Source organism: Brachionichthys hirsutus, chromosome 4, assembly GCF_040956055.1.
Source record: "Brachionichthys hirsutus isolate HB-005 chromosome 4, CSIRO-AGI_Bhir_v1, whole genome shotgun sequence".
Taxonomy (NCBI): domain Eukaryota; kingdom Metazoa; phylum Chordata; class Actinopteri; order Lophiiformes; family Brachionichthyidae; genus Brachionichthys; species Brachionichthys hirsutus.
Genome location: NC_090900.1, coordinates 12054668 through 12082253, shown reverse-complemented (window position 1 = coordinate 12082253; position 27586 = coordinate 12054668). Strand labels below are relative to the sequence as shown.

Here is a 27586-nt window from a genome sequence, read left to right as displayed (position 1 = left end):
ATGCATGATTACAGCAGATAAAACGAGGCGATGTCTTCATAATGAGGAGAACAATGATATCTGATGACCTGATTAAACGTAGCCTGCCGTGGACCATTCAAAAAGGCGCGGAACAAAGGTCTTTAAAAAGTTGAGAATTTTCTAATGTAATTAATTTTCAGAATAATTAACAAATGAGCAAACAAGTCGAAAATTAATTCAAATAATGCATAACAAAGATTTGGGCCCAAGCCAACCGAGGTCAGTTTAACAAGGACTGAAGTGAATAGTATTCCCCCTCTGTTCAATGTTCCTGTGGTTGAGTCCATGCTGTTATAAATGGTTTCCACCCCTGGTTCTGGTTCTGGTTCTTTACCCAGCTCACAGACAAGAAACCAGTATAAGTAAATCATTCAGACAAACATTAACCAAAGTGTGAACCCTATTAGAAAATGTATGTCCAAATAATAAACTTGTTAATTGAACAAATCTGTATTGCAATTTGTAAATTAAATGGTGACTAATCAAAATAACCCTAGCATGATGTGGCGATAGGCCAAGCCACCACGTAGCCTAATGTGATGTTATTTCAGACAACGACATGTCATGAAATAAATGAGTCTTATTTCTGGGATTTGTATAGGACTAAATAGGAAACAGAGAAAATCAGTTCCTTGCCGCATATTCACAAATTTAATATGGAAACATACAGTAAATAGACGAATATATTCCCTCACAAGTTAATCTGCATTTGGCTGGGTCATTTCCGATTTGCCATTCAGCCCCCCCTCGATCCAATTTAAAGAGAATGTCTTGTGTCAGAGGGACGAGAAATTTATTCCAAGCCAATAAAAAACAGGCGCTTGGTGAAAATCACCATCGGCTAGTCATTAAAAGTGGGAGAGGAGCCGGATGTGTGGAAATGGCTCATCGGCTCCCCGGGTGCTATTCACAACAAGAGACCTGGACACGTAGACCAAGCCTCTGATGAATTGAGCCATAAAGGTGATTGACTCAAATGAAAGTCTGCGCCTCTGAGGCAAAAACACATCTGTTTGATTAGAATACATCACTGCTCCAAGAAGGACGGCGTGCTCAACCTGGAAGAAAATGATGCATGGCCATGAAGAAGAGATTTGCACAGTGGCTCAGCATGAATTCGAGCATCAAACCTGACTGGCAAGCGAGACAAACCAAGCCTGTGGGATACATAAGCCTTCATTACCGTGCTGCTACTGGTTGTCAGGTTACGGATGCAAGGCCTTGGGTGCAGTGTGTGATTTTGGTGAAGGGGCTGCCTGCTAATTACCAACCTAGGCAACACGCAGCCATTAGAAATGCAACCCCGAGTGTCTGCTAAGCTAATTTGTCTAATTACATCTTTGTAACTTATGAAAAGACCCAACATTACCCAGAAGGCTTGCCTTCAGAGAGGGAGTGTCGATGGTAAATGAAAACTTTGCTGTCTAGCCATAAGTCTGCCTCAATGCTACGGGAGTTGGAGGAATTATTATGAGGGGGGAGGTGACCGAACCCCTGTTGGGTGATGCTGCAACTATTTCTACATCCCAGATTCCCCTCCCATGGGGAAAGGCGCCCGCATTCTGCCAACAAGTCTCTTGTTTACATGTTTTCATTATTAACATGCCAGTTGTTTCTGGAATTTATCAGCAAAACCAATATTTGGTGGCAGTTATGAGATGCGTAGGTTCCCCAGTCAGTGGAATAGATTGTGACCGAGCCGTCACGGCGATGAGGGCCTATGGCAGCTCTGCTAACAAGCATCTCTAATGGTAGGAGGAAAGGGGAGTTGGGCGGACCCATTCTGACATGTGTCACATTTGCTGAAATTTGAAGACCTTAAACTTTGGCTGTTGGAAAGAAGAAAAAAAGGAGTTCCAATTATAGTGATTGTGAAATGTGAATATGTATTCGTGCTGAGATGTGTTTGGGAACAATTTTCATTCAAAGCATCTGAGTCACGTCTCACATGTTCTGTTGAGCAATTGAAATCACCATGTTTCCATCACCTAAGCACAAATGGCAGCAACAGAATGGAGCCGATTAAATCAGAGATGATCATGGATAAAGAGAATAATCAGGGCAGACTATATGTCTAGAAAAGAACAAACAGTATGACGCCATCGACTGGCTTCCGTCCCACTTTCAACGAGAACGGTTGGTTGATTACGATATGATCTCAGTGTTTCAGCCTAGCAGCCTTCAGGAGTCATGCTATCAGACTATTTTTAGGCCAAATCTGCTGCTTATGCAGAAGTCAGGCTCATTCACCCACTCATATAGGACCCACTCCTTTGCAAAGTTCCACACGATTGACGTTAGTGGGGCCCAGTGCCAAAGATCCAAGACCTTACTGTCCAGCTGTTCCTAACGTCATTCTGGAGCCGATCCAGATGGAATTTGGTGGTGGGATAGAGGCCCCCACCCTACATGACTGTGTCAAATTCCATAAACATCGGTCAATAATCAACCGAGATATTGAGGAACAGATTTTGAAGCTCCATTGACTGCAATGCTACCAAAAATTTCAAACTGATACAGAATCCAGGATCTTTTTCTGCATCATCAATAAAATGTAATCATATGTTCCCAGTAGCATCCGCAACATTTGCTGAATTTTTTTAATCAAGATCCGTCCAGAACCTTTTGTGTTATCTTGCTAACAGTCAGATGGACGGACAGACAGACGAACAAATGACAGCGATTACAAAACATCCTCGGTGGAGGTGAAAATTATTTGTTTGGGAGTAAATGTGTGATTGAAAGTCGTTTTAAAACCACTGTGGTTAAATAAGACTCAGGAGCTGTTCTGCTGTTTTGCTCTGAACTGATCGGAAAAGAAAAAGAAAAAAGAAGCTGTATAAAATCAAATTTGCAATCAGAGGCTGAAGCTGAGAACATGTGGTTTGTTGAGTCATTGCAGCAATTTGTGGAGAGCGTGGTGCACCCGGGGACAGCCGGCGATGTGTCAACTGAAACCTCAGAGATCTGATGAGGCCTTCTATCTCTTCTAGTTTTCCCTCATCTCAGCTCAACTTTTTCTCACTGGCTCCCTTTTTTTTTTTTTAATCAGGTGAGACGTTATCGGGCCCCTCGCTGTCAGGAACCGCTATCGGTTGTGAAATTTCAGATGGCAAAGCGTGTGGGAACCACAGTATCAGTTGAGCTCATCTCGCCCAGCACCTTTACAGACGCGCAGGCGGTTTGTTGAAAAGGCGAGAAAAGCTTAACAAAGAGAACATCGGAGGCCTGTTTAGCACAAACTGACAGCGGAAATATTTCAGATAATGTTCCACCTCTTCTCTTTGCTTCCTTCCTTTTCTGTGCTTGTTTTACTTTGTATGTGTGTGTGTGTGCAGAACTTCTTTCCGAATGCACCGTCTCACTGCAAGGCTTTACAACATCTAGAAATAGCATTTGAAAAGATGCCTCCAGTTGCACGAATCTGCTGTGCCGCTATGGAGGAGAAATGTGAGATACGAAAGTCTGCTGGTTTAGAAATCTTTATCAACCAGACCATTCTTTGTGGTGAATGCAAACACACGAAGGACAAAAACCTGGAGCTGAATGATGGCCTCTCTCTGTGGACTTGCATTATGTTGCACCAAAGCACCATTCAGAGGCAAAAGTATTCTTCCCCAAGCTTAACTGATGCTCTACATTCAGTGTCACTATCAAAGTGAATTCTTTGCTCTTACAATTGAGCTAGCTTATTGAGTTTCAGGATTCTGATAAATGCTGCACAAGCACCCAGCGTGGATATAGTCGAACTGAGAGTAATCCCCTGAGTACTACTGAGATGCACTCTCTCTCAGGGCAGAAAGGTAATACACCTGAGAAGAGGATCTGGGTTAAAAAAATAAATAAATCAACAACTCCCGACTCTCAGCATGAGCTGGTAAAATGTGGGTGGGGGAATGAAACGCTCACAGCTACTGCCTGGAAAACATCTTCAGCAGAGAAATCAGAGGTTCTTCTAATAAACCGCTAAAGAAGCATACAGGAAGAGGATACTTTTTTCATTGGTGCTTGTATAAAAACACAAAAAGAACTAACATTTAATGATAAAACAGACTGAGCTGCTACTCTGGTTATCAGACTGGAGAACTGAAATGCATCATTCTTTGCCATTATGCAGGTTGGCTCAGCAGAGAGATGCAACATCCATGTTGGTGTCGCGGTTGGCATAGCAACCCCTAAACCAGATGTACCCTGATAACTTCACGAAGGCTGATGGACCGATGAACCTGATGCTTGGTTTCCTTATTCGAGTGACTTAAGAACAGGGATCATGCGTGATCCAGACTTCTCAAGTGCTAATTTCTAATAGGTTATCTGTTCGTGTCCTCCCCATCCCTAGAGGTGCTGCTGACTCTTTTCTTCTCTCCTTCCAAATGCATTAGCATAGCTAGCAGTGCGGGGGCGTTGGTGGCTCCAGTAATGTCATGGGCACTTTAACATGATGAAGCACGCCGAAGCCCCGCTGGCATGAATAATTCACATTACCACGTGCCGATAGAGACAGAGGGGGGGGGGGGGGCAAGCGAGAGAGAGGGAGTGATAGAGAGCGAGGGAGGAATTGACTTTGTAAAAATGAATTGTGGGAACAGATGTGTGATTTTAAAGGCGCACGCAGGCTTCTGTTTTGGGTGACCGAGCAATTTTAATTCAATTTGATATTTCTCTTTTAAAGTGAGGCGAGACCTTGAGCTATAGGGAGGGGAAAATGAAGAAGAGGAGATCACAAGGGGGTGGGGGTGGTGGGGGGTGATGTTTATGGGGTGGGAGAGGAGAGGGGCGTAGGTCCTCCTCGCCATCCATCACAGTGGCACTTCAATGATTGTCAAATAAGTAGCCCTGTCCAAACCCATCTTTTATCATTATGTATGAATGAATCTATCTGGGGATCACATCATCCAGCACATGGGAGGGCTCTCTCATATACACGATAGAGAGCCGATATGGAAATGGGATACATGACAGCGGAGTGGCTCGTATAGGGAGACGGATTCACATGACTGGCTGGGAGGATGGACCGCTGTTTGATCTGAGCACGTTGCCTATTCTGTTAGTCTTGGAAACAGAGCTATCGGTCCTATTACGATGGCTACAGTCGCTCAGAACATTATTATCATTATTTTATACCTAATGCTACCCACAGAGGAGCTCCTCATGTGGCGCTGACAAAAATCCCTTTAAAAAACAGCTTCCCTCCAAAACATTGTGGAAATACTTATTATGTTTTATGCTTCCCATTCGTTGAGGTTTAGGCAGTTTAACACATAGCACATTTTGGCCCTTAGCTCCAAAGCTGAGAGTTTTTTTATTCAAATTATTCTGCAAAGGTGGTGTGAGAACTCTTGGCACTGGATTAAGGCGGTTGTGCTTGTATAACTTGCTTTCAATCCATATCCAAATTGTCACGGGGCCTTCTAAGAGGCAAAACAAGCCCACCTTAATCTCTGCTAATCACAGTTAAGCACGAGTGTTTCATGTGGAAATGCCTGGTTAAAACTTAGAGGCTTTTTTTTCTGATTCCTGGGGTAACCTTGTTAAAATCCAGAAATCCTTTTGGCCACAACAAAGAGGAGACATGATGCAGAGGCATCAGATGCGGTACAGCGCACACAGCATGTAAGTAGGAGGAAGCAGAATCCCACATTACAGACACCATGTTTGTTGACTACATGAAACACTGCAGATAATGAATTCCGGCTGCCAAAATTCGAAATGTGCCAGAAAGATAAAGCTGCTACAAACAAGGAGAAAACAACAACGATAACATCGGTGATTGGTCGTGATTAACAGCAGCCTTCTTACTTGTGCCTCAGAAATTCCAATTACAAGGTTGATGTAGGCCAAAGACCAAACCTAATATTATTATTCGAGACGGAGCAAAACCAACAGGAGGATGATTACATTTGACTTGCATTGATCCCCCCCCCCCCCCACTCCTGTATGCAAAAACAGCTTGGAAAAACTAATAGACATATTCCCCAAAGTGGCTTTGTTGCTCCTGCCTTGTTTTAAATAAATCTCATCACCTCAGCGTGGAAAATGTTTGGATTTCTGCCGCATTGAGCACAGAGATAAAAGTCCAAACCATCTGTCCCTGAACTTTGCGGGGTGCAGTGCCGCAGAGAGAGGAGTTTATCGCATGCAAGCATGGCAAAGTGCATGTGCATCCGACACGCTGTTCCCACTCGCATCATTATCCTCCTCGCCCATCTCTTCCCCGGCTGAGCACCCCATTTTGGAAACAGGGGCCGTCGTGTCAACGGCAGGTAAAAAAGGACACGATACCTGGTGATGTAATAAATCACTGCCATAGTAGTGGGCATGTGGAGGAGCAGGCCATTGTCTAGTGTTAAGTAATTGGAACAGGCTTGTGGGGAGAACAGTTGGGCATTGCTGGTTGAGGTTGCTGGAACAGCGGACCAGAAGACAGCAGGGCTGAAACCACTTTGAAAATGGCTTCTGCCAACACATATAGCAAAATAGCAACGCGTATAGGAACATTCCCCTCTGATCCAAAAAGGTTCTTATGTTCCCGTGTCCATCCAAGGACACAGACATGCACGTATATGAAACGGTTAAGACAGTTATCATGGCAGTGCTCATGGCCAACCACGGGCTGGGCAAAGGGCAACATTATGCCTAATTAATTAAGAGTTTGTCAAAAAAAATGTCTCCAGAGTCTCTCGTTTTTTAAGCCCGGGGTCTTTGTGTTTGCAGATCAACTGCTGCATAAGTGAGAAACGCTGCCATAAACAAAGCAGGATGTTGAGAGACACAGAGAGACAAGGAGGCAATATTTCCAATCAAGACTCTGCCTCCCTTTAGACGCAGCATGATTTAACCTTGAAGAGTAATGAGATCTGACTTGCTTAAATGTTAGCGTTCTTAAATCATCAGGAAGTGCCTCCAAGGAGCCGATAATCACTGTGCCAAATTGCTGCACTCGCTAATTTCATTTCTCCCAAGCATTTGCTTGCAGTTAGTGTCGATTATTCAAGAACAGGCATTTAATGCTGCCAGGTCCCAGGGGTGTTACATTAAAATGCAATAACTTGCAACATAAATGAAAACAAAAACCATTACTTTATTCCCTCTAAACAGTTGTTCCCTCCTCCCTTTTCCACCTCTCTCCCTTCCTCAATCTCTGCCTGCTCCCTCCCTACCATGGTGGGAGTTCGAGTCTAATTCTCAGCCCATCTGGCAGGCGTAATGAAGGCGGGCCGGGCTTGTGGTTTCCCTGCTGCCACGGCTTGGTGGAGCAGGAGGCTAGCTGGCAGATTGGGCTGGGATGAGTGGAAGGGAGTCAGAAAGCACGCTGAGTGAATAAGCCGGCCCAGCTAATCTCCCATGTGCCCCGGTGTGATCGGGGCCAAGGCCAACCGCACACTGAGGGCGCAGTGGATGGGCTCTGGAGCGTGGATTGTTGTGGGCAGAAGACCGCTGGGGGAGAGTCTGGCATTCATTTACATTTCTTGGCATTTAACTAACCCCTCTCTCTCCAAGACGACGCTCAATCAGAGAAACAGTACAATTAGACTTTGTCCTGAAGACTGCCAACACATAAATATTCACCAGCCAATGAGCGCAAAACCAATACCAGTAAAACACCAACTGGGCTAGCGATGTGTTCAAGAGCTGATTTGTGTCGCGAACCGACCCAGCAGCTAGTGAGGAACATTAACAAAGAGATCCCATGAAATAACCGCAAGACAAAATATATCATATCGAACGCACGCACATTCCTCATCAACAGTTTGATCCACAGTTTAGAATATAAATTATATCTTCACAGAGAGAGGACAGGTACATTTTTGGTAAACATATGTCAGTACATAGAGCAAGTTAAAGATGTAGACGGGTGTAGCCTTAGAAGAAACAACAACTAGCCTCACAGGCAGCACCATCTGGCACAAGGACTCACATTCGGTCACACAAGACAACTAGCACCTATGAGGCTGGGCTGTACATGACATTTAATGGTAAACCAGATTAATACAGTGATGTGTAAGTGGAAACACAAATGTTTTTAACGTACCGGTAAATCTGCTCATGCTTTTCTTTATTTCAGGTTTATTTTCACCGCAAAGGGGAACTGAGTTTGCTGTGCCATACAAGTAATATATCTATTATTGCTCCTCTTGCTGTATGGCAGGAACAGATACTGGGACTGTGCCACTGGAAAGTCCATTCCGTGTTGTGTAAACTCTGTCTAAACACAAACTCGTGTCTAATTGCTGGGATCTCCCTCTGCTTGGGGCCATACAGGTTAGATGTCGGGTTGCAAACGCCAGCCTGTGTGCATTTAAACCAATATGGTTTTACAAAGCAGAGGTGGTAGGGCCTTGACAAGGTTTATTTTGCAATTCGTTAAACACTTAATTCGTGCACCCGTACCTGTCCGATGCCTCTGCCAAAACCAGAGCAACGCACAAGTCGGCAGCCCGACCCAAATTCTGTCTCAGGGAGAATCTCAGAGAGGTACGAAAAAGACTAAACACAACGGAAATCAAATATGCAAACAGGAAAAAAATAATAATAATTCAAGAAACAGACAGCAGGATTGTCTCTGGCCCCTGGAGAATCTCAACACTGTCATTAGCAGTTACCCTCCTCATAAACACGGCAACTTCAGCTGGGGGTATAATTGCCCCTACTCCTCCTGTAATCTTATGCCTTACCTGCCATTACTGTCAGATACCTTCTCCATTGAAAGAGACAGAGGCTGAGACAGACAAAGGGGATGAAGAATGGTTGTGGTGTGTGTGTGTGTGTGTGGTGAATTTGGGAGGGTGGGTGTTGCTTGTGTAACATCATATGCAAGGTAAAGGAAGAAAACACGAGCATAGAGACAAAAAAAAAGGAGAAGAGACATGTCACAAAATCAAATAAGTGTATATTGCTCACTGAAATCCCAGGGCGAAGGCTCGGGGAAATTGTGTTCTTTGCCTGCAGTGATTAGAAGACGGGTGGCAGAATATGACCTACTTAGTTTAACTTTTTTGTGCAGGCTTTGGAAAAGCCACTCGTACGGCGAGAGTATGCGAGGTGGGTGGAAGCGTTCGCCCTAATAGATTCATCAAAACAGTAAAGATATGAGGAATAATTGCCTTAGGGTGTTTGTGAATATGGAATAAAGTCTCTTCATCTCATGACCTCTCAGACTCAAACAAGGGGTTGCAGACATCCTGTATGCTCTGGCTTTGCAGCCAGAAAAAAATAAAATAAAAAAAGCACAGATGGATGCGTTTGATCCTACAGATATGCAAGGTTAAAATGCAAAACAAAATATGAATTAAACATCATCCAAAAACCCTGCAAAGGCTACAAGAGGAGGTTTTAGTACCTTTAAAATTAGCCCGGAAAGCGTAGTGGGAGGTGTGAACGTCGAGAGAAAGAGAAAGCTGGAAACGAAAAAAACAGGATGAGAAACCGGCTTCCTCAAAATCTGGGACTGGAAACGACAAAGCATCACCTCATTTCTCTGCTTTATTACAATCCCCATATCGGAAATCCACCGAGGCCATAAGGAAAGGAACACTTTAGCTTTGCTGTGGAAATCGGTCTGCCTCTGGCTCTCCTCTTAATTTCAAGCTTTGTTTGTGCTGCATCGGGGCGCTCTTGTGGGTTTGCGAGAGACCCGTAGGCCTTTTGTCTCATCAGCCGAGGTTGTTTCTGCTTGGCGCCCGGAGCGATCCGTAGGCATACACCTTTTGTTCTACCTCTCCGTGCAAGATTTGGTCACAGGTCGCAGATTACAGGAAACACAGCGGATCACAGTGAGGCTGCTGTGTTGTCCCCCCCCCCCCCTCGACAAAAACGGTTTGTGCCCAAGAGAGAGGTGGGCACTAAATCCCCACATCAGTCAGTGGATGCCTATTGATGAAAGAGTGACGAATAACCAAGACACATGTTGAGAAATTATGAAAATATGGTCTCTTTTTTTTCTCTCGATTATGCTGAACCTAAAATGGCGTCCTCTGGATTCCATGGAGGACATTGGCGTTGCTGCAGTGTCTCCATCTTTAAATGACACAGAGTAATATTACACTTGTAGCACTGAATTAATAAGCTGCAGCATGATCGCTGTGCATTCATTATGTTCCCTCCAGTGTATAATCAAGTTGAATTAGGGAGGGAGACAGAGCAAGGCAAGAGGGCGATTGGGAAGAAACAGAGATATGGATGGGTCTGAATTGAGACACGATAAACATGGGGGGGGGGGGGAGCTTTGTCTGCACAGATGAAGAGACGAGACTCAACTTCGAATGAGGAGTGAGAAACAGAGAAGCAATCAAAACAGCGGGTGTTGCGTTTAGCAGAAGGAAAGTGATGAAAACACCAAAAAGCTCAGTGTGCAGCACGCCATAAAAATACGACAAATGGAAGGGCCAAAACGGAAGTAGCAGACGCTTCCACACAAAACGGTCTACTTTTGTTGGAAGCGTAAATTCCCAATAAGAGGAGCTTTATGAGAATATGACACTATGGATGCTTCTCATCCCACAATCTATGGGAGTCTTCTTCCCCCCCCCGCCTGCTTCTGGTGGGATGCCATCATGCATACTCCCCCCGTTACCAGATAGATGTTTGTAATTGGAGCTCTAATTTATGATCGGGCCTTGGTGCAGGATAATGATATGGAGCATTGTAATTTGCTGATGCAAATTGTACGTTATAATGGGGAGCCATAAAAGCCCCGGCAACATCTCGGAGACTTGCCAAACACCCTGAGCGTTCATTACAGCCCTCATTAAAACATCCACGTTGGCATCGGGAGCACTTACAAATGGAAGGAGCATGTAATTGCTGCTTGATTGTGGTATATGTAACATATGATAAAGTGGAATTAACACTTTATTTCTCTACAGTGTCCGTGAAACTTAATGGAGAGAAAGCCTCCAGTAAACAAATCCTCAGAGTATTATTTGATTGTTACAATATAGGGCTATTTGTTTAAAGTGGGGCAAATGTGAGTTAGGGGACAGTACATCCAGGACAAACTTAGAGTGATGATCATCAAGGCTGGGGTTGGGGGGGGGGGGGGGGGCATAAAACTAATGCTTGTACCCATGAGAATCTGTGTTTCATTTGGACTAACTCCAACATGCGTGATTGTATAGAGCTCCATCTGGGAATACATTAACCGGATTTAACATTAAAAAAAAAGATCAGCATTGTTCTTTTTCATTACACGGTACCCTCGTCATCAATTACATTTGCTTTAAAGATGGTGGAACGAGATTGGAAAAGGTAACAATCTTCATCCCATGAAGAAATATTTGGTACCAATGAGAGTTCAGGCCTTCGGAATAATGTTCCCAGCCATTTTAAAGCATTGATCCCAATTCAGTCATAACCAATGGGGCATGCGGAATGCGTTGGAGCTGAACGTCCCTACATTCTAGCAGCTTTAAGAGCAAAGCCAAGTGGCCCAATTAAGAGTTCATTTAGAACAAGTGAACTAAGCAGGAGCTGATTTTTTATTTATTTTTAACCTGGTCAACACTGATTCATGGTCTTGCCTATTTATTTATATGACCTCTCTCGGAATCCCCTTTCTGTTGGTTCTATTAGAACAAAGTCTGAGCTGCAGTGCTGAAAACGAAGCTTCCCTCCTCAACGCTGAACGATGGCCAGTCTCTACCACCAAAGTTGTGTGCTCAGCCACTGGAAAAGGATTTTCAACCCCGCCATTCAGCCGGGGCCCCAGAAGCTTGAAGCCTTTATCTCCACAACCACTGATTGATGCGTTGTGGGCCCTGCTGTGGTTAACAGCAATTTTTATCTGTTGCCAGCGGCAACAGCCCGGGTCCCCTGGTGCGCAGAGAGTAGCAGGGACTCGGATCTGAAGATGGACCGCACACAGGGATAAACAAATAGGTTTTTCAAGGCGGACAGCCCTCATAGAGAGGCCCCTGACAGGCAGCTCCCCACCCCAAGGCCAAGACAATGTCAGGGCCCCCAGCCCCCAGCCCCCAGCCCCCAGCCCACTCTTGCTCGGCTCTTGATTTCCAACACTAATTTTCACCATGTGCAGAGCTGGTGTTATGGAGACACCTGCACAGCTCACTGAAAAGTGATAAGAATACCACACAAAAGTGCCGCAGGCTTACCAACAGAGTTAGTTAGTTAGGATGCTTCATATAGTACACGGGAAACCGTTGCTTTTCATGAATGCTCTGGGTGCAGACGTTGTGATGCTAAAAATGTTTTGCAGAAATTCCGAGTATAAAACACGATTCACACTCAATGTCTCATTATCCATCATGTTTAACATGTAATCCAGTGAATCTGTGCCATTCTGTTAATTAAAGCATGACGCTGTGAATGGCTTCTATTATAATTAAGTGACATAATCCTTGTATTTGATAAGGATCTTGCAAAAAGCCTCGTCACGTAGGGGGGGGGTATTTGCCACAATGTAGTCTGCGAATGTCAGATCAATTAAAATATGGCTGTATAAAAATGCAGGAATTACTCTTGGCCTGCTCTCAATTTGAATTATTGAGCATTAAATATGATTATGATGAACGGAACAAGGAAATGAAGAATAGGTGTGTCAGCCTTGCTCAAGCCAGCCACTTGGTTTGTCTCCCTGACACTGTGGAGATAAAACCTCCCAAAACAAACTAGGCTGATTGTTCTGCCACAGACAAAGCTGTTTGCTTTCATCATGCGTGAAAACATCATCCGCGGCTTGGCCTTGAGCTAGGTTTAAAAGATGGGGAAGGGGGCAGAAGCTCAGTCACTTCATCTGAAAGGGAAGGGAGGAACTCTTTGTAGCCAAAATGTGTGCTTCTCTATACAGCAGATCCAGCCTAAAGGTACAGACAAGATGTGCAGATCACCGCACCAAGATGCTTTGACATTTTCCTCGGTTCTTGCAGCCCATATCTCTCATGCACAGTGGGGTGATGCTGGATTCTTTATCAAGGAGCCCCTCAGAGAAGATGATAAATCGCCAGAGCCCAGGACAATCTCCAGTGGAACAACAAGCAGGTAGCAGAGCAGGAAACAAGAGACAGATATTGTCTCCCAAACATAGCAGAGGCTATAATGAAGCCTGCACAAAGTAGACAGGAGAGAGTTGGCCTGATAAACAATTCCATTTCCAGTCTTCCACAGAGAACAAGATAGCGAGCCTCACTTCTGCTGTCATATATCGCTGCTGGACTCAACGAAGCAGAGATTTGCCCTCACCCTGGATAGGGAATGGATGGGAAGTTTGGGTTTTACGTCTAGTCATGTTGTCACATGGGCCGACACTCTATAGTCAGGATATTACGCACTTAAAGAACACTATAACCGCTGCTATTAAAGTAATGAATGACATTACTGAGGCGTTGGCGTTGGACTATGGAGAATATTATGCAGCCCTTTTATTGATTTGTCCAAGGCCTTCGACACAGTTGAAGATGCCTACTCTATCGACGGACTCTATAATATTAGAGTGTGGCCATTCTGTGAGTTGGTTTACAAATTACTTATCAAGTTGAACAAAATCTGTCCACTTTCCATCCTCCCTGTGACGCAAGGCGTGCCCCAAGGATTTATATTAGTACCACTGCTGTTGTCATTAAATAATGAATTTATGTAGGTGATTATCTATTGTCCGTCACCTTCATTTGTGCGATTATTGCATTATAGTGATTTGTTCCTTCACATGCACTTGAGCGTACCTAAAGAAGTGCTAAACGTGACCATCTCTGGATGTCTGCAGACTTTTGCATTCAAAATAAATATAATAATAAAATAACCAGCCCTCCTCTAGCATGATTGTTTGAGTGTTTGTGGAGAGCCAGAGCAGTAGATGGCGATCAGCGCCAGCGGAACACCAGACGATAGCCCACTCTGTCTGTTGGCACTGCCTACGCTCGTACGCTCGTACACTTGCCTCGCTGACCCGCCCAACCCCTCACAAACAGCCCTCCACCCACATACACAGCCTCTTCCTTCCTCTTCCTCTAGCCATACTGCTGTACCCAGCCCCTGGACATTCTACCCCCCCCCCCCCCTCCATAACAACTCACCCTCCGCCTGGCAGTTCCCCCGAGCCCCCCACACCTCATGCCCCCTCCTTTGAAACCATCACATTGTAAAGCCTCAAGCATTTACAGATAAGGAGACCCCAGAAATCAAGCGAGCCCAGCAGCAGAGCAGATTGAGAGTCAGAGCTCGGCACCCAGGAGGTGCCCAGAGGCTACAAACGCAGCAGATAGCTCACCATCATGCAGTCAGAGCGGAGACCAGACAACATGAAACTTCCTGCCCTCGTTGCTGGACTTTCCTTTGCTTGAATAATACCACCGCCTCCTCACCACCACGAACCAAACCCCCCCACAGCCTCCATTTCTGTCCCTCAATCCTCCCTTTCAGATAAAGAGAAACTCTCATTCCTTCCTGACTCAAGCTGACAGCTCGAGCCAAAGGGCTACGCACGCTTTTTTGGAAGGTCTTGTTTGTTTGTTTTTTATCCCATCTGTGAATATGCGGCACTGGAGAATTGGAATGTGACATGTTCTATTAAAACAAAAATAAATAAAGAAAACAAATCTTGCAAAGAGTCTTTTGAAGTTAGGCTTTGTTCAGCGCTTTAACTCGCAGTCCTCAGAGGCAGATTAACGATGACAAACCATTTATAGTTGTTTTGTCTGTCGGGATGATTGGTTCTAAACCACAACAAGGACTGCCATATGCCACTCATCAGCTAAAAGTAGCACACTTTAAAGAATGTTCCTCATGAGTTCCCCTTTAAGCAAAAGGACATAAAGGAGGGCCGCTGCCTCAATTATCCAGAGACAAAACACATCATTGAAACAATGGGAGGGGGAAGAGCAAAAATTTACGGCTCGAGCATGCACTGGGGCAAGGCAGCGGATGCTTTCAAGGGATAAAAATAGTCCCGCTCTGACAATCTGAGATCTAGTGTACGTTTGAAAGGATGGCGTTGCCATTTTCCTCGGCACCACTAAATATTCCTCTCTGACACATTTACCTTGAACAACAAAAGCGATCCTACTGAGCCCTATTAAGAAACTGCTGAACTGCTATGGATCTGCCTTATGGATGTACACGGGTTTGCTTTTACGGCAGTGAGACATTAATTTATTGCCAAGATACAAAGGCCTTTAAAAGCCTTTCAGGCATATTGTCATATACGGAAGCAAAAGGATCCTCCATTGACAGCCAGTGGAAGAAGACATTAAACTATGACGGCCAAATTAAGGCACTTGGCGACTGGTGCCGATCGATGGCAATAAAGCAGGGCTCTTTTTTGCCAAGGTAGCACAGGACACCTTCCTGCAATCTAATCAGTCAGTCAGCCAGAATTAATGTTCCTAATATCATGATTTCTCCATTACTCTATTTAACATAATTAAAATGTCGAGCGTCTGGGCCATAAAATGGGTCGTTGAAGATTGTAATTCTGCCGTAAAGCTATGAAGCATGAAAATGCCACTTACCAAGTAGCCACGGCCTGACAGCGAGTGAGTGGAACTCTGTGGGGGGAGAGAGAGAGAGAGAGAGGAGAACAGGGATGACCTTTAAGGAGCGTTTCACTCGCTGACACAGACATGATGAAGCCGCGGCGCTTTAATATCAATATTCACGTTAACCTTTTACCCGCCCTGCCATGCACCTCACGCCCCGCACACATCACTCCAGTGCATTCTGACTTCCAGCATGGGGTAGTAGAGCGGCACTCGTTCTTAAAACAATCACACACACATCCTGCCGAGAAACAGCCGTCAGAGAAATACGAGGTGGAAAAACCTAATCGTGCCATGGTTGTTTAAATGCATATTGATTAAGGTTTTCTTTGGAACCCACATTGGTGCCTGGAAAGTGAATTTGAGAGTATTTTGTGTTGTTAATGTAATACAACGATAATACAAAGACCTTGGAGCAAGTAGAGAAACTGTTTTTACTCCGGAAAAATCAGCATATTAGTAAACTATATATATATAAAAAAAACACAACTGCCAAAAGGAGTATTAATAAAAAATATGCTAGGGGGGGCAGGAATCCACTGTTGTAGCTTCTATTATTCTACCCAATCTAAAAAAACACACTAAAAATAGCCCAAATAACCTGTGAGCAAAATATTGTGGACGCTCTTCTCATTCAATCTGATTCTTGTCAGTGTATTTGTCTCGTACTCGAACTGAACAATGCTGAATACTGCAAATATAGGGCATATAAATAAGAGACAATATCAAAATGAGTTGTGCCCTTTATGTAGTTCAATTTCAGCATTAAGCCTTTCTTATACAAAATTTGAAAATAAAATAAAATCTGTTCTTAAAGTGTTGAGCATAATTTGAAACCAAGTTAAACATTCTTCCTTATCTTTTATCTGGCCTATTCGTACTCGAGGTTAAATGCCCCTTCATGCATTTAGAAATGTTTTGACCAATCAGACTCCTCCTGTGCTCTTTCCAAGCGGTCATCTAAATAGTGAGCAGGATGGAAACAAAAAGCCGGGTTTGTTCTGTTCTCTGGCTCAGTCTGTCAGCGCCCAGAACGAATACCAAATCCCCAAATCCCTCCCTCCACATCCACTTTTCACTTCTTTTATTCCTCGGCCCAGATTGGCAATTTCTCTCCCACTCACAGTCTATAGAGGGGACTTTTCTGCTAGACCAATTTCTTCCACAGGTCCACCTTCAATCCAAATGACCTCCCCCACACCTTCTCTACCACGACCGCCCTTGTTTTCCACCCTCCCAAAACCCCTCGTGTATTCTTCCACACCTGCTCTAGGCCTCAGCCCTCATCAACGCCTCTGTGCCCCGCTCATTCGCGGGACAGCTCCTGTGGTGACGATTAGGGAGGAGTCCCGGCGCGAACCGGAAAGCAGACTCTGCGGGAATCAAAAGGCTATTCTCACTCTGCTGAGACGCTCTCCTCCCTTCATTACCATGACCAGAGAGGATGCTGGGACAGAGGGGGGGAATAACTGCACAGAGGCAAAATCTGCAAATAAAATGGGCCAAAAGTATGTTCCAGTGAGAATTTGCCCCGTTGTTTGCGTGTTGTCACCATACTTAAATAAGTGTGTGTATGTGCGTGTGTAGGTGCTGGGAGGCCAAGGCCATATGGAATTAGCTTTACGATGTAGAGTTCATTCAACTTGGAGCATTCTGAGTAGAAAGAGAGGCTTATTCAAATGATAATGAGGGACAATCCATTGGATTTAGTACCGGTGAACGGAGGAATACAGGGGAGGGAAGGGGGATCCATTAAAACGCCAGCGGTTCATAAGCCATAGGGTCGGCATCCAGCTAAACACTCTCTCTTAAAAGCCTTTATACATGGCTCTCAATGGATTTTTGCAGCGCTTAGGACTTCAAAAGGATTTAAAAAAAACGCCCCAGAGAGGGAGTGTGGGGGAGGAGGACGCTGTGTGTGTGTGGTGAACAGAGAGATGGGGTGGGATCTGGCGGCATTTAAGGGTTAACTAAACAGCCCCGGAGAAGAGAAATGTTGCTAAATCCACCATCTAATCCTCTCCCCATTTCCATGGCTCCTCCTCCACACTACTTACACAAAAAACCAACAAAACAAAAACAAAAAACACCCCATAGTGACAAGCGGGGAGGGTCCAATCCATCGTCTACCAACCGGACTGGGGCTTTAGGCCAAGAGGTTGTCCAATTGGCTGAGCAAGTCAAGAGATAACAAGGGAAGGGATGCAAATATGTATGCCCTCTGTGGCAGGAAGACCAGGTAGCTGTGTGTGTGTGTGTGTGTACAGGAGGATGTCAATGTCTCTGACAGCATCACAACTGCCACCCTCCCCTCTGCAGGACACAGATGAAGTGGAACTCACCCCCTCCACCACCTCATATTTCCATAATCCCTGTGTGGCTTAGAGCCGGGGCCCCACTGCACTGCAGGCACAATTACCTAGTCAAAATAAACAGATAAAGACCCAACCATGGCAATGAACAAACAGCACCCGCTGCACATTTTTATTATTTTTTTACTCCCTGTTCCCAAATTGATGCATGACTGTTTTTACAGGCGGGCGCGTCCGCATGTCGCATTTGTCTCTATTTCCTTTGGCTGCAAGGCAAGAGAAATCCATTTCACTCATTGCAGATGCGGCATCATTAGTTAAGAGCTCTTAAAGCTTCGGAGCCACTTTGATGTGTATGTGTGTGTGTGTGTGTGTAAGGGGGGGGGGGTGTTTTAGGAAGATTAGCTGTGCTCTCAGTGTGGCGGTGGAGATTTGGAGCTGAAAAAAATAGGAAAACACGGTGCGACTGTAGCACGATGTCAGGGAGGAATCTCACTGGGCGGAACGCCCAGGCTTCCAGTGACCGGAGTTTAACAGCCAACAATGATGGACAGATGCACGGAAGGAGTAGAAGAAAGGTGAAGACAGGCAGACAGAGAGATGAGGAGCCATGGATGCCGCAGCAACAACAATCAGCATCTGGGCGCCATTTATTTGGCAGCAGATTAGAGAGACAAGCCCCATCTAACACCATCAGCGATTACTGCAAACAAATTTCAACAGTGCCATACCCATCCCCCCTCCTCCAGCACCCCTATTATTCATGTAACCCCCCCCCCCCCTCTGGTTGTCATATATCCCTGTCAGAGCTGTCAACTAGCTTCGATCTTTTATCCGACTAGCCTGCCTCTTCCTCTTTACTTTTTCATTAAAAGAGCCTTTTACACAAAAGCAAGAAAAAATTGTATGAGAGGAACGGAAGGAAGTGGGTGGGGGGTGGGAACGGCGTAGCAAGGCTTGGAGAACAGAGGCTAAGGATGGAAAGAACAAGGCCTGATGACATTTGTAGGGCTGAATAGCTCCCCCCCTCCCTCTCTTTCTCTCTCTTCCTGCTTTCGTCAGCTAAATGAGCGGTCTGATTGAATTTGGTTTTGCGAGGTCTGCTTGACAGGCATTAGTTAGGAAGCATATTTCAACATTCATTTAAAATGAGCCACTTTGGATTTTGCATAAATTCCCATTACTTCCCCTGTATCTAAATTGCATTATTTCATCCCATATGCTGCACCAATGCCGGCATGGCTTCCAGTTTCACTCTGCCACCGACTGATCCTCTCAACAGGCTGGCATATGGAAGCCGGCACCGGATAATTGGAACGGTGTCTTTAACTCGTTCCATTCTGGGGTCGGTGAGGTCATCCCCACACCTGGCTGAACTGCATTAGGTCATGTCTGCATTTAACCCTGCCATGCTTAAATAATGCCAGGCGCACTATACGTGACGCTGTGTTACCAGCCTAATCATTTCCGGTCTCCGTGTTGTGAGCAAACCTGTCTTTTTCCCGGAGCACCGGGGATTTATGAGGTGATAGTTGGAAACAGCAGGAGCTACTGCACCAATTGCCCTCTGATCCAAGCATCCGTGTTGCTGTCGTCTGCCTCGCTCTTTATATCCCACCTCAGGGTCCCCCTGCCTCGGCCTGTGAAAGCAGATACCCTGGCTCTCTGTAGGAGGTCCGCCACAGGGGACAGATTTTGTCTAAGGACTCACCTCACTGAGCTTCTCTTTGGAGTTGCTCCTGGGAGGACGGCTGAGCTCCTGCACCGCGGCGGCCTCGCTCACTTTGACTGGACGTAGTGCCAAAGGCTTGATCTGCGGGGTAAAAGAGCAAAGAGGACATCTTCGCATCATGTTCTTGCCACAAGAGACAAACCATAGCTGAGCACAATACCCTGAGAGGAAGTGATCTATGGTTATTCTTCATCCATTTGAAGGGAATAAAATATAATCTTAAAAGCTGCTCTAAAAAAAAAACTATACATCACTGTAGAGAGGCTTAACAGCGAGTGAGGAGGAAACAATGTTGTATATTTAAGACCACACTGTGTCTCTTTGCCAACATAAACCTTTCAAAAGCTAACAGTCTAATTCTGATTTTGTGTTACGTTTGTCTGATTTTGTCTTCTTTCATTTTGGGCAGAACCAACCGTGTTTAATAGCAGAACATCTTCTTAGCGATCATTTGTGTCACAGCTATGGTTTCATTGCGTGCACAATGTGGATGAATCTTTATCAGCAGCACATGAATGCAGGAAATATCTTGAACATATATATTTTTTTATCCAACAAAAGTCATGCGGTCATTACTCCAGGCGCATAACTTTTCACTTACGAAGTTTGACATTCAGCGATGCGGTCAGGTCGCATCAGCAGGCTTCGAGACACACTATCAACCCACACTGCATCACCATGTTAATAAACAACTGATAATAATTCTGAGAATGATATGGTGGATTTACTTAAACTGATTTCATGTCATGCGGAAAGGAACCAGCAGGCCTTAGCAGTAACGGGGGTATGACGATATAGCAAGAGAGAAGGCACGGATAGCAAAATGAAACTGCGTTTCCTTTGTCACATCTATAAGCAGCACAATGCCTTATAATCCAAAAGGATGCAGAATGATCCCTCTAATGTGATGGACGTAAGGAAGATTCCCATGCATAAAACCACCTCCGAAGGTTGGGCGCCTCGGTATAACACAGCAGCACGATTACAAAGACTTTCAGTGGGACGTGGTGCTTTTATTCTTAAAGTGAGGAACATGCAAAATGGGCGGTGCCTCAGAGCTCAGCGCCAGTTTGTGATTTGGCTGAATGCAAAGCAGAACTGGCTGTAGCAAAAACACCTGCAACCCCGAAACCTCAAACCAATGCTGCTCGTCATGCTAGCAACAGGCCGCAGCAGCGACGACCTAACCAAGCCAACAATAATCATGCAAAATCAAGGCATTCCTAAAAAAAAGACTTAGAAATTCACTGATTAATATAATAGGACAAACTCAATGTCATTAATAGTTAAAGCATTTTTTGTGTGCTTAAATTTGCATTACTTTTTTTCACTTTTCAGTATGAAACTACATGCATTCAGTTTAAGCACATATTGTTGAAAGGGTGCACTCAGTAATATGTAATGTCTAATAATTTACCTCCTGTTCTTTTATGGTCATAAAAATATTCAGATCATACCAAGAATTGGCAAAAAATATGATGCAGAAATGTTAATATATGCATTTCGCCACCCACATGACACATCACGGGAACCCTATTCCAAACATGGATGGCCTATTTTATTGCAAGCCATCAAGACCCACAGTTGGCATGCACCCAAATTCCCAGCCAGATGGGAGGTTGGCGAGCTCAGCAATAAAGAGTCTTTGCCGGTGGAGCACCGGCCAATCACAATGTCCCATGCTACTTCCCCACATTAGAACATAGTGGCGGTGGCCGCAGGGCGTAATCCATTTGACTAGCAGTTTGCATGAAGCAGCTCCCCGATGGCACATGCGCTAGCTGGCTCTGCTCTCCTGATCTCCACTGTAATTTAAGCAGATCACTGCTACAATTAACCTTTCCCAGCAAATATCAATTATGGCCCCCGGCTTGGCTGGGATTAAAAGGGTCATCAGATAATCTGACAGGTCCTGTACGCTGCCACCTGGCTGGGAGAGGAATGGAGGCAAGGCAACTGAGAGACTGTTTGTCTACCCTCATGCCCACCAGCTCACATGCCAAGTTGACACAATTCCCTTTTAATTACCCTGCCGCCACCAGGGCAAGCATGCTGATTGGCCAAGGGGCATTAGTAGTGCACTGAGGTCAATAGCGACAGGAGGCGGGTAGGTTGGTGTGAGTACGGTGGAGAAGAGAAGGGAGTCGCCACCAAGTAAAAGCAATCAGGGTGACGAGATGGAAGGAAAGGAAACCTGCGGGTGGGCCTAATCACGTTTGACTTTCACTTCCACCCTCCTCCCCTCTGAGACTCTCTCGCTCTCTCGACGAGCTGTCAGCCTCATCACTGCTTGAATCTAAAAGCACATGGTGGCCTTTTTGATTTCCTTCAACCTCACTCAAAGGGAGCAATCCTCCTTCGCAAACACGAAGGCGCAGACAGAGCGTCAAGGTACAGATCAACGCCGCCGTTGATTACTTTGTTTACCCAGCATCAGTGTTGCTGACAAATTCCTGCGCACGCCTGAAGTGTTTCGGTCTCCTCTGGGGCCAGCGTCTACCGTACTCAGTCAGCAATCAACTTGGCTATTGATCAGAGCACAGCTTCTAATTAGCTGCCTAGGTTAATGATGCAGTGTGCAAAGACCATTCCCAGAGCCGCTGTTCAACGGCAGGAGAGCAATTGATCTAGGTGGGGATTCACCAATGCTGACAAATGACTGGCAACCCTCACTGCGTATGATTAAAGCAGGGACTCATCTCCTGTCTGGGGAGACATTTAATTAGCCCTACGCTTGTAACTGTAGAAATGTATTTGTTGTGAACTCAATGTTAAAGGACAAGTGAGGGAGCTTAAGGGTCGGGCTTCTACTGAAATGTGATGACACAGTTCAAGGTCATAATGCCTAAGGCTGGGGGGGTGGATACTGGGCGGCCCTGAGGGACCAGTTCTGGGCCACCTGGCTTTTTAAAGGGGTTTTAGTTTGTTTACATTGATGGTTTGACCCACGCTGTACCGGGACAAGGTTAATCACGTTGACGCAGCGATTGAACATGGTTAATCAGTATTTATGTGCGGGGCCAGTTTAACTTAAGAACATAGCAAGAAGAAGAAGGAAAAAAAAGAAGATACATAGCGAAGTAAGGGCCTGTGTTTTACATGAATAATGCACTGGAAATTAGCTCCATTAGTCTCGGTATTGAACATGTCTGCAGTCTCTCTCTGGAGGCTGCTGCTCTGTGCTCTTTAATTATCTTCAAAAGGCCCTCCAGCATCTTAATTTCCCCCCCAAGTTGAACAGCGCCGACTTGGGTCTGCTCATTTATAGTAACTCTAACTCTCGGTGAAGTCCCACAGTGTCTAAAAGAAGGGTTAGTCAAGACATCAATGGACACCAGTGCAGACTAGACTTGGACTCCTAGCAGTGTCAATCAGTCTGCAAGCTGCCAGCGGGAAGCTCGCTCAATTCTGGCGGGTGATGCTTGGTTGTCCTGTTACTTTGATCCCCCACCCCCACCCCCTCCCTTTACGTCGCAGGGGCTGTTATGGGGCATCGGATGGCCGCACCTTTTCCACTTTGAATAAGAGAAGCTGTTACTCCTGACCTCGCTCCAGCTCCTCTCACTGTACATCGTTCCTCCCCAGCCTCCCCAGTCACCTGTCAACAGCATTCAGCGAGGCTGGTGCTCAGCCTTGTCCCAGTGTCAATCCTCATTACCCAGAGATCTTGGACCTTGCCCCCCCCCCCACCCACATGTTCCATTCTGCTGCCTTGATATGCTGCTCTACACTACCGTGCTCCAGCCTGATCTCAGGCCTTGGTACGGAGAAGATGCGAAGCAATACGAAGAGAGGAGCGTCGAAAAGGACATATACAGATCCTTCCTCTAGTTTCTGTTGAAAAGTGTCCTGCACAGAGGACTCTCACCCCCATTAACCCAGTGGCAAACCGCTCCCACGACTCAGGAAGACGTCAGGAGATTGTGTTAGTATGTATGTGAGGGGCACCCAGTTGTGCAGCGGGTGAAGGCATCTCAACACTCAACGCCTTGCTCCGGCACCAGCTCAATCTATCGGCTCATTATCCCCCCCACCCCGGGGAGGGGGGGTAGACAAGTGCACTTTAGGGCCACAGGCCAAATTGATTCATCTGCCTTCATTTTCTTGAGACTCAGAAGTGGCAGCTGCTCTGAGGCAGGGGGGGAGGCTCTCCAAGATGGTGAGAGACACAGACGTGAGAGAGGGAGGGCATCAAGAGAAGGATGTTTCTGGCTTTGTTCATCGTGCAAGACTCATTTCACATTTCTGCCTCCTCCCTGTTCTCACTCTCTCTCTCTCTCGCTTTACACACAACCAACACATCCTTCCCGCAAAATCACTATCAAGATACGCACTCACTCCCCCCCCCACCAAGTCCCAAGTTGGACATTAGCCCAAGGACAAGCAAGTGAATTTACTACAGGGAGAGCAAATGGATTTTTGCTTTTATTTTGACGAGTCCCAGCGCATCCATTATGCCTTTTAATCATACATTATTCATAGAGCTCACCTTATAATAAATGACCACATGAAAGAGGTACACATATTATACAAGGCCTAAAATACCCCCATGACTCTCTCTCTTCTAGTGCACTCAGAACTACATCACCTTTGTAAACTGGCTCACAAACATTAGCTTGTGAAATTGCAGAAAGATTGCATTTTCAGTCCCAAAAAAAGCAACACGTGCACAATTGAGCTATGGAGCAAACAAATTAGGGGGCAGGACCCCTTAGTTATTCAGCATGTATACGATTGCACCGTACAATTGTTGCTCGCTGCAACACTGCTGCAGCACTGTTACAAAGCAGTCAACCTGAAAGTCAAGCCGCTTTACTTGGCCTGATTTTCAGCCAACGGGGCCCTCAGGAGAATCCGAGTCTCCCACAGGGCCCGTTCTGTGTGGGGAGAGCAGCACTCCCTGTGGGACCCCAGGTCTCTTCAATCACTCTCTCTGTAAGCCTCCTGGGGGGGGTGCACCTGCTCCCAAATACAAACCCATCCCTTAGCACGTGTCCCAGGGGTACAACTAACAGGCGCACACATACCTCACCTGTCAGCCAGAACTATAGGAACAGAATCTGTACTGCACTGATAAGCACAAGGCCTTAGAGCAGAACACCCCCATCCTCCTTCCTCCCAGGCAAGTATTTCTCAGCGCTACCAACAGCAATTAGGCCAATAATGTCAAAATGCTAATGACGTTATTGGAACGAAAGCAAAAGAGCACAAGCTGTTGATCAGCATTGCCGGAGCCAACATCTTGCAGTCCCTGCTCCTCCGTTGTTGCTGAAGAAATTATTTGATTTCAGTGTACGCTGTTAGCTTTGAGAGCGTTTTGCAAACACCATTAAATTATTAAAAGCAAAATTCTAGTGCCGTTCACCTTGGAGGATGTACTTTCATTTTTTTCCAACTTGCATATTTGCAAGTTCCCTTTGACATTCAAAGCAGAGGGCTCATGCAAAGCTGTGCCAGACAGCGTCAGGTTGTGGTGCATGCTGCTGGCAATGCCACACTTGTATTTAGTGGTCAGCAAAAACCTTTTGGAGGGTAATGGTCAGGCCGCACAGGCTGTGCGAGTGGAGCCGTGTTTTGTTTACAACGGAAGTCGCTATGCCATCTTCTACTACTATTTCCGGTATATTTGTTAAAATTGCGCATTGTCAAAATAATTTATTCCGATCGAAAGTGAGATGCATGAACATGCCAGTCCTAATCGGATCAATATTTTTAGGGTCCATGAACACAGTGCATCCGATCATAATTTTAATGATCGAATTAATGGAATTTAGTCCGCGTAAACGCAGCTACTGTCTCATACCTTTCTACATGCAGTTTGTCTTTGATACAGATCACAACTTGATTTTCCTTTACCTTCTTTCAAAGAGAGAAAGAGAGAGGGGGGGGAGCAAATATGAAAAGTAGTTCCCTTCACCTGATGTTTTTTTTCCCTTGTGTTTAATCTACACATTCAGACGATACAACTGCAGGAACTCGCTAGTATGATGTTGGCGTGACTGCCCACAGATCTCTTTCTTGTTTACTTTAACTAAAGGTGGTAGAAAACAAAGACCACAAATATATCGTGTCCCGATTGTCGATGTACCACTGATGCATAACGTGGCACTGGAATTAAAAATCAAGCTCTTCAGAGAACTGAAATTGAACATTAACCTTGAAAAAAGAAGAGTCACGTTATATACATATTTATCTCTGAACAATTATGCATTGTAGCTTTCCTGCATAGACAACAAACAGCCTTATTTTTACAATTAGTGTTGTTTACACACAACTTCATGACCTCCATATCCATGTCTCTCATTGAAAGAAGCACGCAGAATAATGATAACCGCTGTTGCAGAATAAATGCTGCTTCTTCAGCCATTAAGGCTCAATTGAGTGACTGCTGTGTGCTGCTCCCTGTCATTACTGCTGCTTTTAAAGTGGTAATGTGCACTTTTATTGAATCAGGTGACAGGCAATTGCAAAGATGGGTTACATACTTCCACTAAATAAATTGAGGCTTGAAAGAAAAATAGCTCAAGCTGACTGAGGCATTAATACTGAACTACGCGTGTTTTCGTAGGAGTACTAAATGATGTGATAAGAGCATTTTTTAATTGTACATAGATACCTAAACATGTGTCCAAGACACAGTCCTTTGCACTGGCAAAAACAGTGACCTTAACTGTAGGTCTGCTGCATCGATCCTTCAACAGTTTGACGTGGAAAGCATTTATAATTTATGACTCTCAGCTATAGCCCTTAAATGGACAGAGATAACGCTGGCGTAAACACTGTTATCAGCTGATAAGAGTTTGCTCGTGAGACAGATCAGCAGTCCAGACAGATTTCGAAATGGCATAATGTCTGACTACTTAAACTCACTAGATGGGTTAAAAGTCAGAGAAGATGCAGCAAATTCTAGTCAGATGTATGTCAGGCAACACGTACAGTACAGTAGCTTTCACCTCATTCCCTTTCAACACTGACTGTTGTGTACCAACGTTCCAAGTACTATAGACTGCAGCCGCTGAAATGCTGCAACACCCCAAATGATTTTTTTAACACTTTGAAAGTGCAACTTTCACACTCTCTCCTGCAGCTGCACTTGATAACTTTGTCGCCCTCACACATAGTTTGAGAAACATTTAATTTCCTCTAACGTTATCTGAAATAATTATCAGCTGAAACTGACGTACGGCCCGCAAAAAAAGGCCCTTTTTAACAAGTTAACCAAATACACACCTTCTTACTAGTTATCAATCAACACGGTATAATTAAAACACTGAAGATGAGATTGTGGGGAAACGGAAATGAGCAAGTGATTAAGAAAATGCTTGTTGAAGAGGAGTCTGAAACTTTCAATCAGTCTAACTTTAGACTGAATTTGCTCTTCATGCAGGCACATTTATTTTCAATTTATATTTATATGACTTTTTAATGGAAGATTTGATGTAGAACTGTAATATTCACCCTTCACCACAGTAACAATCAACCACAAGTGAGCTACAATACAATTTTACATGACATTTGATTTTGACAATATTTAATCTTCTAAATTAAATCATGCTCAACTTCATTTTCACCTTGAGCTTCTAATTTTGATTCAAAACACTTTTTTTTCTGCAATACTGTTAAAGTTGTATTTAAGAAGAATGCAAATATTGATAAAATTATCACAGATCCTCTTTACATAGCCAAGGACATTATTTGTTTGGATGATTGCTACTTAGTATTAGCATTACAATAAATTAAATCTGACATCATATTACTTTTACTTCTTTTTTGATCCCCAGTAGCTGCAAGAGCACTTACTGTGATCAGCCTAACTAAATTTAGCCAGTTTATGCATGATTTTAAATCAATGCTGAATTCAATTATCAGAAGCACGTCAAGCCACAGAAGTACTGCCTATTTATAATGAATGTCAGTGGTGTGTCACCATGGATACTCCCTGAAAATTAAAATTTATTAGGCTGACACAAATAACAAATCAAAAATCAATCATAATTAAACCCGATATTAAACGTGACAATATCTCGCACCGC

At 44.8% G+C, this 27586-nt stretch overlaps 1 protein-coding gene across 1 annotated transcript in view; it reads right to left on the bottom strand.

Moving 5' to 3' along the window:
* Positions 1-27586, bottom strand: part of fbrsl1 (fibrosin-like 1) — a 243632-nt gene that overhangs the window by 118955 nt on the left and 97091 nt on the right. Inside the window, exons 3-4 of the mRNA XM_068760871.1 lie at positions 19533-19634; positions 15483-15518 (exon numbers count right to left, since the gene is read on the bottom strand). Coding sequence (XP_068616972.1) covers positions 15483-15518; positions 19533-19634 — 138 coding nt within the window. The remainder of the gene's footprint in view (positions 1-15482; positions 15519-19532; positions 19635-27586) is intronic.